Source organism: Misgurnus anguillicaudatus, unplaced genomic scaffold (genome assembly GCF_027580225.2).
Source record: "Misgurnus anguillicaudatus unplaced genomic scaffold, ASM2758022v2 HiC_scaffold_33, whole genome shotgun sequence".
Lineage (NCBI taxonomy): Eukaryota > Metazoa > Chordata > Actinopteri > Cypriniformes > Cobitidae > Misgurnus > Misgurnus anguillicaudatus.
Window position 1 is genome coordinate 2,090,320 of NW_027395283.1, and position 18,179 is coordinate 2,108,498.

General features: G+C 38.1%; 1 protein-coding gene and 1 long non-coding RNA gene across 9 annotated transcripts in view; one reads left to right on the plus strand and one right to left on the minus strand.

Moving 5' to 3' along the window:
- Positions 1 to 18,179, plus strand: part of LOC129437115 (uncharacterized) — a 135,223-nt gene that overhangs the window by 97,612 nt on the left and 19,432 nt on the right. Inside the window, exons 2-3 of one of the 8 annotated variants that reach the window (XM_073865893.1) lie at positions 11,695 to 12,187; positions 13,855 to 16,854. In XM_073865893.1, the coding sequence (XP_073721994.1) occupies positions 11,695 to 12,187; positions 13,855 to 14,948 (1,587 nt within the window). In that variant the 3' untranslated portion in view covers positions 14,949 to 16,854. Of the gene's footprint in view, positions 1 to 5,597; positions 6,109 to 7,976; positions 11,042 to 11,694; positions 12,188 to 13,854; positions 16,855 to 17,705; positions 18,112 to 18,179 lie in introns of those variants that run through there. The other 7 variants (XM_073865899.1, XM_073865891.1, XM_073865892.1 and 4 more) reach the window with 7 other exon arrangements.
- LOC129437326 (uncharacterized) lies at positions 925 to 3,250 on the minus strand. Its single transcript, XR_012368829.1, has 4 exons — positions 3,105 to 3,250; positions 2,471 to 2,952; positions 2,296 to 2,377; positions 925 to 2,215 (listed from the first exon to the last, which is right to left on the minus strand). It is a non-coding gene; the product is annotated as an uncharacterized lncRNA (long non-coding RNA).

The window sequence follows — 18,179 nt, forward strand, 5'->3', positions numbered from 1 at the left end:
CGCATACTATCCGTCCTAAATAGTATTCGAAACTAGAATTAGTACGTCCCAAATCATAGTATGTTGAAATGAGTATCCCAAAGATACCCGGATAGTCTACTATTTCCGGTTAGATTTCGAAGTGCAGATCGATCCACACTCTAACGGCTAATATTGCCCACAACCCATTGCGTGCGGGAGGGAGGAGCTTTGTGGTGATGTAAACATGGCAGCCAGATGCAGCAGCAGAGATGCGCCCTCAGCTTTTAAGTGTAAGAATTCAAATGTTTAACCCTAATTAAAGTTATCTTTCATTGTCTCGTAATATTCAGTTGATGTTGTGAAAATAAAGTACCATGGCTGTAGTACTGTGTCATGCATGTGTCTTTTTTATGTATTTCTTTTTATGTTTCTGTCTTAGATTTATACCTTACTATAAACCCTTATGAAAATAAACACATTTTACTACACTAACCATAGTTTAACCACACTGACTTATTTGTAGTAATACTGTGGCTGTACAAATGTTAACTTTATTAAGAAATATGGTTACTACACTTTTACTATAGTAAAAGCATGGTTCATTTTCATCGCGGTATTTTTGATTTGCATACATAAGTATAAAATAAGCATAAAATACGTTAAACAATAGTTATACTATAAACTTTAACTATTTTGACTTTAAAATAAGTAGCTTTCGTTACACACATTGTTGCACATAACCAGCCGCCCAAACGACCTGCAACCACGTTGTCGTTCAGGTTGCATGACGTCATCGAAGTACGTCCCAGAACGTGCATACTCTTTTGCTACACACTCAAAAGTATGTACATTTTCCTCACAAAACAGTACATACTTTTAGGTCGTAGTATAAGTAGGCGAATTGGGACTCCGCATGAGAAGGGGAGCAGACTTTTCAGGCGAGTCGAAGTACTCCCAAAAGTGCTATTACGCCATAAAATATAGTTCCTCTTTTAAAGATACAATTTGTAAAATGCGCCGAAAGATGGCGCCAGATCAAACAAAAACAATGATGTTGTTTACTGACGCTCTGAAGCAGCGTGGAATTATGGGATTTGTAGTCTTTAACTTTAGCCATATCAGACGAGAACGAGAAATCACGTTGATGGATAAGGTAATCAAGTCTTATAAATGTTGCGTTTGATGACATCGTTTATTTCATTATGTAAGTTTATATGTGATGTTCAAAACGAAATTGTTAGTCATATTGATATTACAGTATTAGTCCAAATTCGATGGTAATGTGGCAGCCACTGAGGCAGAGAACAGTATATATATATATATATATATATATATTGGTTGAATTTAGACTACGCCACCCCGGGAATCTCACCCAGAGAATATTATCCCCACTCAGGTTCCCTACTAATGACAGAAAAGCATGGAGACGCAAGTATTTATAGAAAATTACAAAAAAAAGGTTTTATTATAATTAATAATAAAAACACACACACAATAAAACAAGCAAGACTCAGTCAACTACATTTACAATGTTCAACACAGGAAAACAAAACTGCAGCCTTACAAAGGATATGTCCGTTTGCCCTCACTCACACACACGCACTACACACTCACAACACCAAGCCCCCCAGTGAATAAATGATCAAGCACAGCACACGTCGTGAACGCCACCACCAAAGATAGGGGGAAACGGCTTCCTAAGTACAGAAGGCCACAGCTCCTGAAAAACACACTCCACACCACACACGCACCACACAGATAAAGAAAAGGTTGATACAGAGTTATATACGCTAGCAGGTGGATGGCAAATACTCATCCACCTGTAGGCCTTGATGTTCAGCTTTAAGGCCCAATCCAGCAACACAAAAAAAACAAATTCAATAATCTGTTAACCAAAATCAATCAGACAAAATAGAATGTAAATTTCTCACATAAATCCACACTTAAACTAAATAAACAGTATAGCAAAAATAATCAATTTACAAACACAATATTTATCAAGAAAACCAAATCACAACATCAAAATTAAACAAAGAAAACTGAAATTTAACTCATTCTGCAAAACAAATATACAGAAAACAAAAGGAGGCAATTGTAAAGTCTTATGGTATGGACCTAATCTCCAATGAGGGATTACGTATACACAGATAATATGCAGGAGGAGATGAAGCACAGCGGTGTCACAACATTGTGTCAGTAGTATCAAACTGGCCTATAACAAAACAGCGATGACACTACACGAACTGTAGTTCTCCTAAAATTCACAAAATCAATTAAAAAAAGGTATCCACATACACTTATACATTCAAGTCACAGAAATAAGATGTGACCTACCGTAACTGCGGGGCCAGGCACTCAAAAGGACACCCCCACTCAATAGTTTAATGCAGTCGTCATTCACGCACCAACAAATGAACTAACAAAACAAATGCAGGAGAGTTGCCACCTAACCAATTACTACACTTCAATAAAGGCGACAATGATAGATTAAAATCAGTCATACCCGTACCTGAAGTCCACAGAAGCCCGCACAACAGCCATCCGAATAAGCCAAAACCACGTTGGAAGGAAACGCAACTAGAAAGTTGTCATCCGTTTAAACCGGTCACAGCCGTGTGCAGCAAACCATAAGGCAAGAGTTCACAACAAACACGCTAATAGCGGTTACAGCAGCGTGCAGCATTAAACAGACAGGCGAGAGTTCCCAAACAAAAGACACGCTGGAAACGGTAACAACAGCGTGCAGCATAAAGCAAACAGACGAGCGTTCCTGAAGACGCACACGCTGAGCCTAAATGCAAGCGCAGGTGAATGACGTCACCTAACTCAGAATGTGGACCAATGAGCATTCAGGTCATTATGCTACAGTAAACACAGCTCAGAATTAAGTTTTCAACTTACAATCTACAATGATTTTTCACATAATGTATTGACAGTACAAATCTTATTGTGAAGTGTCTTAAAATGACCATTTATATTGCTGTACAATACCTTTTGATGTGCATATCGTCCGCGGAAAGACGCGCTGATTACACTAATGTTGTGATCAATATAATAGCATACGTTTTTTGAAGGGTTACGAATCAAAACAACTCACCCATCGCGTAAAACACAAGCAGGATCAGAATCTCACAATAGGCTACCTTTGATGTGCATATCGTCCGCGGGAAGACGCGCTGATTACAATCTACACACTAATGTTGTGATCAATATAATAGCATACGTTTTTTTGAAGGGTTACGAATCAAAACAACTCACCCATCGCGTAAAACACAAGCAGGATCAGAATCTCACAATAGGCTACCTTTGATGTGCATATCGTCCGCGGGAAGACGCGCTGATTACAATCTACACACTAATGTTGTGATCAATATAATAGCATACGTTTTTTTGAAGGGTTATGCGGCTTTCACATAGGATGCGGTGTGCGCTGCGCTGCGCTATGAAACCCATTCATTTCAATGGCTTGCGCCGCGCGAGGGCGGTTTTTTGTTGCGCCGAGCAAAGCGCGAGCGCAGCGGGGCATCCAAACAAGCAAAATGGACGAAAGCTTATACTCGGGATTCCAAGGGCTTTATTATACAAGTTTATGCTCCTACAAAGACATCGGAAGGAAAGCCGTCTCATGGAAACACGTAGCAATTCAAGTTGGCATGTCAGGTGTGTTTTAAGTCAAGCAGCTTGTTGTAGGTATGCTTAAAGTTATGTGAAATGGAGACGAGCAACATCAGTCTCTGTATTCCTCGTCGACTATTTAACGCAAATATAAACACTGTAGTAATTTATTGAAAACCCCGCCTACTTTGGTCTGGCCATCAAAGCACAAATCGCTTGGCTGCGCCGAACCCAGCGGCGAGCGCAGCGCACACCGCATCCTATGTGAAAGCCGCATTACGAATCAAAACAACTCACCCATCGCGTAAAACACAAGCAGGATCAGAATCTCGGTCTAGTTAAATGTTGTCATGAAGCTCTCTCTATCCAGATAATGCAACACCAAATTGATCCTCCCTCGTTTTGTTCCAAACTCTTCTTGGGTCGTTTGGTTGGCCCGTACGCTTACAGGAGCTGACACAACCAGCGGCAGACGGTACAGAGATATCCATAAGTCCATAAGCAAGCGCATAGTTCCGCATTTGTCCACGACACTGGCTTCGTCCGAAACCTCAAGACTGTGAGGACTGTGAGGACTTGTGGCCTTGCTCCCTCATGAGGACATGACTTCGGCCTCGGAGGCCTGAAGGCCGCTCAGAGAAAGGCTTTCCGACGCACTTCAAAGGCAGCGTGTTTGAAATATAAACAGAGAGCGCCTTTGTGATAACTAATCACATATTTGAAAACTACAATACTAATTTCTCGCTAGAAATGAAATTAAAATGCTTAAAAAGTGAAAATATTCGTTTATTTTCACTAAATTTGTGCTCCAGCCGCTTCCTTGGCTGCCATTTTATTTTTTCGAGCTCGACCAGTGTTCTCATGTGGGTTACGTCAGTAAAGGCGGTGACAAAGGGTCACATGGATATTAACGTCATTGACAGGAGACTGCACTGCCCCGTGTCAATGTTTTGAATGGGAATTTTCTCACGATTTACAAGTAGTTGAAAACATTACAGATATTGATAGTAATCAGCTGGACAAAATATATAACACTGGCCTAGTGGTTTTTGGAGATTTTACTGCAAATATCTTACAAATTGCACCTTTAAATCCGCTTAGAAAAGCGCTACGTTTTATTTTGTACCACCAAACTTGCTCGTATAACTACTCGTCTTAAATAGGAAAAACGTTGATGTGTTTGGTCACTTCTAACTTTATCTCTAAATGGTATCATTGAATGAATGAGGCTAAGCAAAATGCTATCGAAGCGTCGCAGCGCGCTCCAGCGCTTACGTGCACGCACACAGATGATAGAGGGATGTATCAACAATTCTTAGTTAAGGTAATAACATATTTTAATATTGAAAATGAGTAGACTATTCCTTTAATTGTTCAATTCACTAAATTCTGTTGCAGTTCAATCGTCTCCTGTAGGCAGTGTTTGAATCAACAGTAAATATCTACAAATATTTTAATATTTGATGCAGATCATTACACTGTTTATCTTATATTGTGTACACTCTCACACACTTTACAGCCTACTGACACACCAGAAACAACAGAGCCGTAAATCTGCCTCCAGATCTGCAGCCTCCTCATACTCACTTGTAAAGCAGTGAGCGTCTTCTGTCTCCAGTACAGCAGAAGGCGCTGCAGCTCTTTAACCCGAAAATAAACTCAATAAAGAAAGAAAGAAAGCGCGCGTGTGATGTGTTTGTGTATCCTCAGTGTTTTTCTCTCTTGCGTGTTTCATTGAGTGTAAACAGAGTCTTGTCTCTGTGTATTTAAGTGTTGAGACGTTGATGATGAGATGTGCTGTAAATCAGTATGAACTGATCTGTTCATGCTGGATATATTGATGATTTCATCACAGAAATCTCTCAGCTGAAGAAAGAGGTGGCGTTACTGGAGACAAAGCTGAGGTCAAGAGGAGATTTAGCAATGAATCGAGAGGTTTGTACAGCTTAAACATCATTTACCTGAATCAGATAACATCAAATAATTTCTAATCTTACTGTCTGTGTGTGTTGTGTTGTCAGGATGTGGATTGTTGTGAATCTTCAGTGTATGTGACTGATGATGGGAGTCTGGATTCAGTGTGGATGAGCAGAGATCAGAGCCGCACACCACAGACACTGCTGGACTCTAAACTCTCTGAAGAGAAATCCAGACACACACAAGACTCCGATCTCAGTCTGACTTTACTCTGTTATACTGAGTCAAAGCTCACAGACACTCAGGACACTACAGTGTGTGACAGTAAACAGAGCTTACAGGAGGATCAAACCTCCACAGAGTCTCTGGATTCTGTCTGTAACGCTGGAGAACAGCAGCAGATCCTGCAGACCAAACTGAAGATGTGTTCAGTTAAACTCATTGACTGCACGAACCTCATGATGAAGATTAAAACTGAACCAACAGAAATCAAAACTAAACCCACAGAAATCAAAACCGAACCGACAGAAATCAAAACTGAACCGACAGAAATCAAAACTGAAGCCACAGAAGAGGAAGATCGCCCTGATGAAGATGATGACTTTATTACATCAGGTATGTCTCCTTAATTATTGTTGTGTTTTTAACATTTTTAACTGGGAGCACCTTTTTGGGTTTTCAGTCACAAACTCACTGAGTTTAGGATATCTTTAATATTTATTGAGCAACAGGTATGTAGGCTTAAAGGGTTAGTTCACCCTAAAATAATAATTTGATCATAAATCACTTACCTCCGTGTCGTTCTAAACCCCCAAGTGCTCCGATTGTCTTATGAACACATTTGTAGATATTTTTGATGAAGTTTGGGATGCTAAGTTCTTTTTGTCCAAATGACTTCAGTTAGTTTCAAAATTCCCCAGAAAATAATGAAGGTTGTGCTCTTAAACAGGAAATAATATATGGAATTATTTGTGCATCTTTGAATAACTCTAAGAATATTTCCTTTAAATATAATTTTTGTCATATAAAGTTTTAAAGCTCACATAACACACACTGTTTCTGCATTTCTGATGTTAATCTGGAGTACCTATAGAGTAGTATTACATTCTTTTTATCTCTGAAGAGTCTTTCAGGACACTCCACTACAAACAATTACACAAAGGAAATAGACAGCATTTGCACAAACACTGAGTGCGTTTTCATGCACAGAATAAGTGGATAACTATCAAAAATCTGCTTATTATAGAAAACTGTTTTCATGCGTTTACATGCAAATCAATAGTCTGGCTATGCAGACAACTGTGCTTACATGGGACTTGAAGAATTCAAGAAGTTTTCTCGCTGGCAGTGAGTACTTCACCACCTATAGTACATAATAGTCGTTCAAAAAGCCGACGGCATATATCTGTCTAAAGCTATATTGTTGTATCTCTTCTCGTGTCTGCAGAACCTGTAAATGTAACATGAGCTTCTATTTTAACAGTTTCTCTGCCAACTGCTTTAGTCGAGAGGAGACTTTTATACGTTACTTTGTGCTTACTTCTGCGTGTGACGTTTATCTTTCATACGCGCAGATAGGGCTGTGCAAACATATCGATACAGCTAACTATCGTGATAGTTAGCTGTATTGATAGTGTATCGATATTTCGATCTCTACTATCGATATTTTAAAAGCCATCAAATCCCTCTGTGTGCGTCAAACGACCTCCTCCGCCACTGCTGTAGTTGTCACTGTCCAGTTATCTGGACATGATTGTATCGTATCGTGACCCACGTATTGTGATACGTATTGTATCGGGAGGGCCTTGCCAATACCGTAGCGTAGATCACGTTATCAGTTTATTAAGCTGTGCATGTAAACGCACTCACTGTCGTTTTCTCTTCTTTTATTTTTAATTCTTCCCAGAACAAAAAGCTGTGGAGCATTTTCGTCACCCTAATCTTTGATTCCTGTTTTTTTGTTTGTTCTAAACTTTGTTTGCAATGGTGGATTGGCTACTTTTCTTCACTTATCCAAATTTTTTTATTTACTGTAAATGTTGCACATCAGTGATGCCCTGAATAATTTAAACAATAATTTATATTGCGTGTCGGAACACGGTCAATACTTTGAAAGCTCGGGGGACACATGCGCCAAACGCGGGGAAAAGGTACACCTCGCCTTCGTGTAGCACGCCCCCTTGTCACGTACTTGATGTAGGCACGGATACAATGATGTTGCCGGAAATGTGGATCATGGAGACATTTTAATCGTTCACGATATCGTCATATCTCTCACCCATATCCATTTATTTGCAACACACGCTCCGGACCCTCGCTTTAAATATCCCATCACTAACAATGACCCAGCTGTAATAACAGGACTGACACCTGACTTCTGTCTTATGTGTGAATCTAGAAAAAGATACAGAATGTCAATTCTTCATCCTTCTTTGTTTAAATAAGATTGAAAAAACAATTTATTTGTTTCATGTTTCTTTCAGGTGTGAAGAGTGATTCATGTTTGGATATAGAAATAACGTCCTCAACATCAAAAGAGCGACTGACAGCACAAACTCTTTCCTGCATCACCTGTGGAAAGACATTCAGCTCACAGAGACATTTAGAGAGACATGAGAGAAAACACACAGAACAGAAACTCTTCACCAGATCTGAGATCAGCTTTACTACCTTACAAGAGAAGAAACTTCATTCAGAAGACCACAGAGAGAAGAAGAAGAAGAAGCAGTTTCACTGTGAGCAGTGTGGGAGGATTTTTGTCTGTTCCTCTAATCTAAATGTTCACATGAGGATACACAGTGATGAAAAGCCTTTCAACTGCACTGAATGTGGAAAATACTTCAGAACCAAACAACATCTTGATATTCATCAGAGAGTTCACACAGGAGAAAAACCTTACGAGTGTCCTCACTGTGGGAAGAGTTTTAATGTAAATGCTGCCTTACTAAGGCACCAGAGACTTCATACAGGTGAAAAACCTTTCAAATGCTCTCAGTGTGACAAGACGTTTACTTGTTCAAGTTACTTAAAAAACCACGAAAGAGTTCATACTGGGGAGAAACCTTATCATTGTAATGTCTGTGGGAAGAGTTTTAGTGTAAAGCATACATTACTAAAGCACAAGATAATTCATACAGGTGAAAAACCTTTTAAATGCTCTCAGTGTGACAAGACGTTTACTTGTTCAAGTAACTTAAAAAAACATGAAAGAGTTCATTCTGGAGAGAAACCTTATAACTGTAGTGTCTGTGGGAAGAGTTTTAGTCAAGGGTCTTCATTACTAAATCACAAGAGACTTCATACAGGTGAAAAACCTTTCAAATGCTCTCAGTGTGACAAGACGTTTGCTTGTTCAAGTAGCTTAAAAAAACACGAAAGAGTTCATACTGGAGAGAAACCTTATTACTGTAGTGTCTGTGGGAAGAGTTTTAGTCAACAGTCACCCTTAATAAGGCACCAGAGAATTCATACAGGTGAAAAACCTTACAAATGCTCTCAGTGTGATAAGACTTTTTCTAAGTCAGATCACTTAAAATCTCATCAGAGACTTCATACTGGAGAGAAACCTTAAAGGAACAGTATGTAAGAAATTTATATAAATGAATCATAAAATGGCCCTGATATGTCACTAGACATTAAGAATTAATTTTCATTTCAAATATTTATATCACTGACATCAGTGGCCTGGCAAGGATATTGTCATTTAAAAAGTGGATTTGCAGTCCTCAACTGATGTTTATGTTGTCATGTTGAGTATTGGCCACTAGTTGTGTGATTGCAGTACCAGTTTTAGCTACAAGGTCTGTGATTGCAAGATTGAAAGGTCACGTTTTCCTAATGCTATTTTTTAAACCCTAGTTAGTCTGTAATGTTGCTATAATAGCATAAATAATACTTGTAAAATGATAAAGCTCACTGCCAGGCGATATATTTTCTTTAACAGAATTCGCCTTTCAAAGCTTACAGTGAACGGCCGGCTTGGACTACAGACCTCAACTTCCTGTTTTAATGACTACAATAGAACAGTTTTTGACTAAACCCCGCCCACAGGAATATGTCAGTCACCAGCTAAGCTAACGGCAAGCTAATCAGCCTGTTTTGAGGACAGTGAAAACAGCGCTATACAGATAAGTAAATTATGTGACCTCTAAGCACAAGAGATTCCATACAGGTGAAAAACCCTTAAGTGTGACAAGACGTTTGCTCTGTCAAGTCACTTCCCTTCTGAAAAAAAAAACAATAAAACCTTTACAGAAATTCCTAATGGTTTCCATTAGCTTTTACCATTAAAACCACTACAAAATATCTTCATTTGAACTAATTAAACGTCTGACCGAACATCTTAAACTGTCATTGCCTTAAAATTAGCAGTTTAGGTGGCAAGCTGTTAAAAAGTGTATGTGTGTATGTGTCCGGGAGCAAACAAACTGTTCATAATAGTGTTAATAAAATATGAAAAACAACATGAATTAACACATTTATCATTTTTATGTCATTAATTGTTCATTTAAGAAAGGAACTGTTCAGATTATTCAGTAAATTCTTTGTTCATTTTTACAATGATTACGTCTCCTGACTTCTACTATAGGCCTATTCTCTGGGCTGGTAAATGAAAGTTTACATAATTATTCAGTATTCTTTCAGTCTTTTTATTCTTTCTAGGAAAGTTAAAGGACCTGTTATTGCATTGAGATCATCTTGTCCAGGGGCCGTATTCACAAAGAATTTTATCTTACCACTAAGAGTACTCTTAAATCGCACTAAAAGATTTTAGCTAGGAGTTTTCTCTTAAAAGTTATTCACAACGCCTTTCAGACCTACTTTTAGTGAAAAAAATTAGGAGTCCTAAAGTTAGGAGTGACACGCCCATTATTTTTAGGAGTTGCTCCTAAATTTGCCAGTTAGGAGCTACTTTTAGCCTTAAAATTCTTTGTGAATACGGCCCCTGATGCACAGTATGATGTTGTAGCACAATAGAAATGAACTGTAAGAGCTTGTAGAGGGATAAAGACTGCTGAGAGGAACACCACTATTTGAGTGTCGGTTGCACAAATGGACAAGCTTGTCACACTTTCACTGCACAGATACCATAACGGGTTTCTTTTTACTTTATTATTATGACAATCACAGTTGAATGTGATGTGGTAATAAAAAAGGAAGAATGTCATTGTACAGGTAAATTTACAGATGAAAATAAGGCTTTATACTTCAACTGCACGTTTCATTTTCATATTCAAGAGAGAATAGTTTATCAGAAACAAAAAAATAACCATGGTTTTACTACAACTAAAAAAAACATGGTAACTGTAGTAACACAATTTTAAAATTCGTAGTTAAACCTTGACTAGTGTAGTAAAATCATGGTTTTGCTGATAGTAATCACTACACAAAAACCATGGTAACTACACTTTTACCATAATAAAACCATGTTAAATAAAGGAAAGTACCATAATTTGTGTTAGTAATTGTTCACTAAATTCCATTGCAGTTTAATTGTCTTGTGTAGGCAGTGTTTGAATTAACAGTGAATATCTACATATATTTTAATATTTGGTGCAGATCATTACACTGTTTATCTTATATTGTGTACACTCTCACACACTGTGTACACCCTACTGACACACCAGAAACAACAGAGCCGTAAATCTGCCTCCAGATCTGCAGCCTCCTCATACTCACTTGTAAAGCAGTGAGCGTCTTCTGTCTCCAGTACAGCAGGAGGCGCTGCAGCTCTTTAGTCCGCAAATAAACTCACTAAAGAAAGAAAGAAAGAGCGCGCGAATAGGTGGCGGTATTGCACCTTAACGTTGGATGCCCCGACATAAAACAGAAGAAGAAGAAGAAAGTGCGCGCGTGTGATGTGTTTGTGTATCATCAGTGTTTTTCTCTCTTGCGTGTTTCATTGAGTGTAAACACAGTCTTGTCTTTGTGTATTTAAGTGTTGAGACGATGTTGATGTTGAGATGCGCTGTGCTGTAAATCAGTAGGAACTGATCTGTTCATGCTGGATATATTGATGATTTAATCACAGAAATCTCTCAGCTGAAGAAAGAGGTGGCGTTACTGGATACAAAGCTGATATCAAGAGGAGATTTAGCAATGAAACGAGAGGTTTGTGCAGCTTAAACATCATTTACCTGAATCAGACAACATCAAATCATTTCTGATCTTACTGTCTGTCTGTGTGTGTTGTGTTGTCAGGATGTGGATTGTTGTGAATCTTCAGTGTATAATGTGACTGATGATGGGAGTCTGGATTCAGTGTGGATGAGCAGAGATCAGAGCCGCACACCACAGACACTGCTGGACTCTAAACTCTCTGAAGAGAAATCCAGACACACACAAGACTCTGATCTCAGTCTGACTTTACTCTGTTATACTGAGTCAAAGCTCACAGACACTCATGACACTACAGTGTGTGACAGTAAACAGAGCTTACAGGAGGATCAAACCTCCACAGAGTCTCTGGATTCTGTCTGTAACGCTGGAGAACAGCAACAGATCCTGCAGACCAAACTGAAGATGTGTTCAGTTAAACTCATCGACTGCACGAACCTCATGATGAAGATTAAAACTGAACCCACAGAAATCAAAACTGAACTCACAGAAATCAAAAATGAACCTAAAGAAATCAAAACTGAACCCACAGAAGAGGAAGATCGCCCTGATGAAGATGATGACTTTATTACATCAGGTATGTCTCCTTAATTATTGTTGTGTTTTTAACATTTTTAACTGGGAGCACCTATTTTGGGTTTTCAGTCACAAACTCACTGAGTTTAGAATATCTTTAATATTTATTGAGCAACAGGTATGTAGGCTTAAAGGGTTAGTTCACCCTAAAATAATAATTTGATCATAAATCACTTACCTCTGTGTCGTTCTAAACCCCCAAGCGCTCCGATTGTCTTATGAACACATTTGTAGATATTTTTGATGAAGTCCGAGAGGCTTCTTTCTGTCCAAATGACTTCAGTTAGTTTCAAAATTCCCCAGAAAATAATGAAGGATGTGCTCTTAAACAGGAAATAATATATGGAATTATTTGTGCATCTTTGAATAACTCTAAGAATATTTCCTTTAAAGCTGCCGTCGGCAACTCTGGAGGATTGAGCAGTTTCCAAATGTTTACAATTTCATGTCCCTCCCCCACTACCTCCGAGCAACCTCCCTCAGAGCTCGTTCTCATCAGCGCGTGTGCAAAAGTATTATTGTGAACGCATACTTAGCAAGAATACTTAGATTACTTACATAACACTCCGAAATACAATCAATGGTTGATAAAGCACAATTACCTGTTGAGAAGAGATGTGGCAAGCTCTGCATCCAGCTTGAAATCTCGTAGATTCCTTTCAAATGCCGGTCCGATATTGATCCTAGTTTTATTACGGTCACAGTCGCTTTCTATCTTTGTTTCCTTCTTTTCATTGGTTGTTTTCCTAGCTCTAGTTGTTATCCGAGAAATCGGAAGTTTGTTACTGAAAGTTCTCTGCCATCACGCTGTTCAAACCAAAACACCTATGGATTCAGGCGGATGCACGTGATATTGTAACGCGCGTGAGGGGGGTGGGGATCTGTGGCGCGTGCAGGTACTGTGATTGACAGGCAGATTTTACACAGCCCTGCGCTGATTGGACCAAATGAACCAGCCTGCGCTGATGGGACAAAATGAACTGGGAGCGGTGGATTTTTGCAAAACAAATAACAGGCTCCAGGTGGAGCTAGAAGCGCGGGGGTTTTTCTTAAACAGTCTAATTTATGTTGTTCTATTGGAGCATAGTGTTGGTTTCAGTGAATATGATCAAAAAATATGATCAAATAAGTTGCCAACCGCAGCTTTAAATATAATTTTTGTCATATAAAGTTTTAAAGCTCACGTAACACACACTGTTTCTGCATTTCTAATGTTAAAGGGACACAAGGCAAGTCTGAGTATTATTTCTCTACTAGCTCCCCCTAGTGTCTGGGAGTAAATGCTTTCTATATCTGAGACTTTACGAGACTGAAGGACAACGGGACGGATACAGCGAACTTGCAAGTGGGGTATTCTTCCTACAGACGGTAGGCTACTTGATGTAGGCACGGATACAATGATGTTTCCGGAAAAGTGGATCATGGAGACATTTTAATCGTTCACGATATCGTCATATCGCTCACCCATATCCATTTATTCGCAACACACGCTCCGGACCCTCGCTTTAAATATCCCATCACTAACAATGACCCAGCTGTAATAACAGGACTGACACCTGACTTCTGTCTTATGTGTGAATCTAGAAAAATATACAGAATCTCAATTCTTCATCCTTCTTTGTGTAAATAAGAGTGAAATACAATTTATTTGTTTCATGTTTCTTTCAGATGTGAAGAGTGATTCATGTTTGGATATAGAAATAACGTCCTCAACATCAAAAGAGCGACTGACAGCACAAACTCTTTCCTGCATCACCTGTGGAAAGACATTCAGCTCACAGAGACATTTAGAGAGACATGAGAGAAAACACACAGAACAGAAACTCTTCACCAGATCTGAGATCAGCTTTACTACCTTACAAGAGAAGAAACTTCATTCAAAAGACCACAGAGAGAAGAAGAAGAAGAAACAGCAGCAGTTTCACTGTGAGCAGTGTGGGAAGATTTGTCTCTCTTCCTCTGATCTAAATGTTCACATGAGGACACACAGTGATGAAAAGCCTTTCAACTGCACTGAATGTGGAAAATACTTCACAACCAAACACAATCTTAAAGTTCATCAGAGAGTTCATACTGGAGAAAAACCTTACAAGTGTCCTCACTGTGAGAAGAGATTTAGCTATAAAAATAATCTGAAGAGACATGTGCTTTTACACACCAACGAGAGACCGTATCAGTGCAGTGAATGTGACAAAACCTTTAGGGATTTACGTTCATTAAAATCACACCAGAATACTCACATTAAAGAGAAATTCTATCAGTGTTCACACTGTGATAAACGTTTCTGTCATAAATATCAGCTGATAACCCATCAGATAGTTCACACTGGAGAGAAACCTTACGTCTGCACTCATTGTGGAAAGAGATTCACTAATTCATCTAATGTAAGAGCTCATGAGAGAGTTCATACTGGAGAGAAACCTTATCACTGTAGTGTCTGTGGGAAGAGTTTTAGTGTAAAGCATACATTATTAAATCACAAGAGAGGTCATACAGGTGAAAAACCTTTCAAATGCTCTCAGTGTGACAAGAAGTTTGCTCATTCAAGTAGCTTAAAAAACCACGAAAGAGTTCATACTGGAGAGAAACCTTATCACTGTAGTCTCTGTGGGAAGAGTTTTAGTCAACAGTCACACTTAATAAGGCACCAGAGAATTCATACAGGTGAAAAACCTTACAAATGCTCTCAGTGTGACAAGACGTTTGCTCAGTCAGATCACTTAAAATCTCATCAGAGACTTCATACTGGAGAGAAACCTTAAAGGAACAGTATGTAAGAAATTTATATCAATTAATCATAAAATGGCCCTGATATATCACTAGACATTAAGAATTAATTTTCATTTCAAATATTTATATCACTGACATCAGTGGCCTGGCAAGGATATTGTCATTTAAAAAGTGGAGTTGCAGTCCTCAACTAATGTTTATGTTGTCATTTTGTGTATTGGCTACTAGTTGTGTGATTGCAGTACCAGTTTTAGCCACAAGGTTTGTGATTGCAATACCAGTTTTGGCCACAATCCTACATACTGTTCCTTTAACACTGTAATGTTTGTGGGAAAATTTTTAGTCAACAGCATGTGCCCCCTTGGTTTTTTTGAGCCAATGGATTTTCCATCCAAGCTCAAAATCAAATAAGTGTCCATTAATCTGTTATTTGACTTTTAATCTGTTTAATATGCACAATATTATACATTCTGTGCTGCATCCTTGTCACTTTTTGTTCATGTTACATTACTTTTATTCTGGCAGCAGCTGGCGCTGCAGTCAGCGCAGTTGCAGACGTCATCAGCGTCTGGGCACGCTCACAAGCTCTCTGCTGTTGCTGGCTATCTGAACAATTAAAACGTGTAAGAAACGCTCACAACATTTCCAAACCCCAGTACGGTAATGTGCAGTTCCTCTGTGTAGAAAATGTATGGTTTTAAATGTGACCGTCTCAACGTTATAAGTAGATATTCATCTTCTTGGCACAACGCCAAAGTTCGCCAGAGTTCACGCGTGCACGGAATCTCACATGCTCACATATGAGGTAAAATTTAATGCAAAAATCCGTTCCTGTAATAATTTTATCTAAACATATTTTTTAAATCATTATTGAAGATTAAAACCAATCACGTGGCTATAGCTTATGTCATTTTTGTTGTTTATATACTTTATGGATTTAAAATTACATTAATTTTATATGATAATGCAGTTGTTGTGCAAAATGCATTAATGACACAATTAAACAAGCCATTAAGACTTAAATAAGACATGCCGTTTCAGATGTAAATATGATGCAAATGTGTCATTATTCCGATTGAATAGTATTTGATATGAAAGTTAGTCATCACTTTTATTTTGGAGGTTTTTGCATGAAAGCAGGGGTTTTCAGATTGTTAGAAATGTAAGTGCCATGGAAAAGACTGAAAGCTCTATAATATTTCGTGTGATGTCTGTGTATGCACAAATACATCTGTGAGCTGTTGACACTGTGCCCCCTTAAAAAAAGTTGTTGCATGACGCCCCTGGTCAACAGTGAAACTAACTTAAAGGTCACGTTTTCCTAATCCTATTTTTTAAACCCTAGTTAGTGTGTAATGTTGCTATAATAGCATAAATAATACTTGTAAAATGATAAAGCTCACTGCCAGGCAATATATTTTCTTTAACAGAATTCGCCTTTCAAAGCTTACAGCGAACTGCCGGTTTGGACTACAGACCTCTACTTCCTGTTTTAATGACTACAATAGAACAGTTTTTAACTAAACCCCGCCCACAAGAATATGTCAGTCGCCAGCTTAGCTAACGGCAAGCTAATCAGCCTGTTTTGAGGACAGTGAAAACAGCGCTTTAGAGATGAGTAAATTATGTGATTCCATACAGGTGAAAAACCCTTAATTGTGACTAGACGTTTGCTCTGTCAAGTCACTTCCCTTCTGGAAAAAAAACAATAAAACCTTTACAGAAATTCCTAATGGTTTCCATTAGCTTTTACCATTAAAACCACTACAAAATATCTTCCTTTGAACTAATTAAATGTCTGACCGAACATCTTAAACTGTCAGTGCCTTAAAATTAGCAGTTTAGGTGCCAAGCTGTTAAAAAGTGTATGTGTGTATGTGTCCGGGAGCAAACAAACTCTTCATAATAGTGTTAATAAAATATGAAAAACAACATGAATTAACACATTTATCATTTTTATGTCCCATTTATCTCTTTTAAAAACTCATTAATTTTATATTGTGTGCTATCATTAATTGTTCATTTAAGAAAGGAACTGTTCAGATTATTCAGTAAATTCTTTGTTCATTTTTACAATGATTACGTGTCCTGACTTCTGCTATAGGCCTATTCTCTCGGCTGGTAAATTAAAGTTTACATAATTATTCATTATTTTGTCAGTCTTTTTATTCTTTCTAGGAAGGACCTGTTATTGCATTGAGATCATCTTGTCCAGATGCACAGCGTGATGTGGTAGCACAATAGAAATGAACTGCAAGAGCTTGTAGAGAGGAGTAAAGACTGCTGAGAGGAACACCACTATTTGAGTATATGTTGCATAAATGGACAAGTTTGTCACACTTTCACTGCACAGATACCATATATTGTATAACAGGTTTCTTTTTACTTTATTATTATGACAATCACAGTTGAATGTGATGTGGTAATAAAAAAGAAAAAATGTCATTGTACAGGTAAATTTACAGATGAAAATAAGGCTTTAATACTTCAACTGCACGTTTCATTTTTATATATTTAAGAGAGAATAGTTTATCAGAAAACAAAAACCATGGTTTTACTACACCTAAAAAAACATCGTAACTGTAGTAACACAATTTTAAAATTTGTAGTTAAACCTTGACTAGTGTAGTAAAATCATGGTTTTGCTGATAGTAATCACTACACAAAAACCATGGTTACTACACTTTTACCATAATAAAACCATGTTTAATAAAGGAAGGTACCATAATTTGTGTTAGTAATTGTTCACTAAATTCCATTGCAGTTTAATTGTCTCGTGTAGGCACAGTGTTTGAATTAACAGTGAATATCTACATATATTTTAATATTTGGTGCAGATCATAACACTGTTTATCTTATATTGTGTACACTCTTACTCACTGTAAACCCTACTGACACACCAGAAACAACAGAGCCGTAAATCTGCCTCCAGATCTGCAGCCTCCTCATACTCACTTGTAAAGCAATGAGCGTCTTCTGTCTCCAGTACAGCAGGAGGCGCTGCAGCTCTTTAGTCCGCAAATAAACTCACTAAAGAAAGAAAGAAAGAGCGCGCGTGTGATGTGTTTGTGTATCATCAGTGTTTTTCTCTCTTGCGTGTTTCATTGCGTGTAAACAGTGTCTTGTCTCTGTGTATTTAAGAGTTGAGATGATGAGATGCTGAGGTCAAGAGGAGATTTAACAATGAAACGAGAGGTTTGTACAGCTTAAACATCATTTACCTGAATCAGATAACATCAAATAATTTCTAATCTTACTGTCTG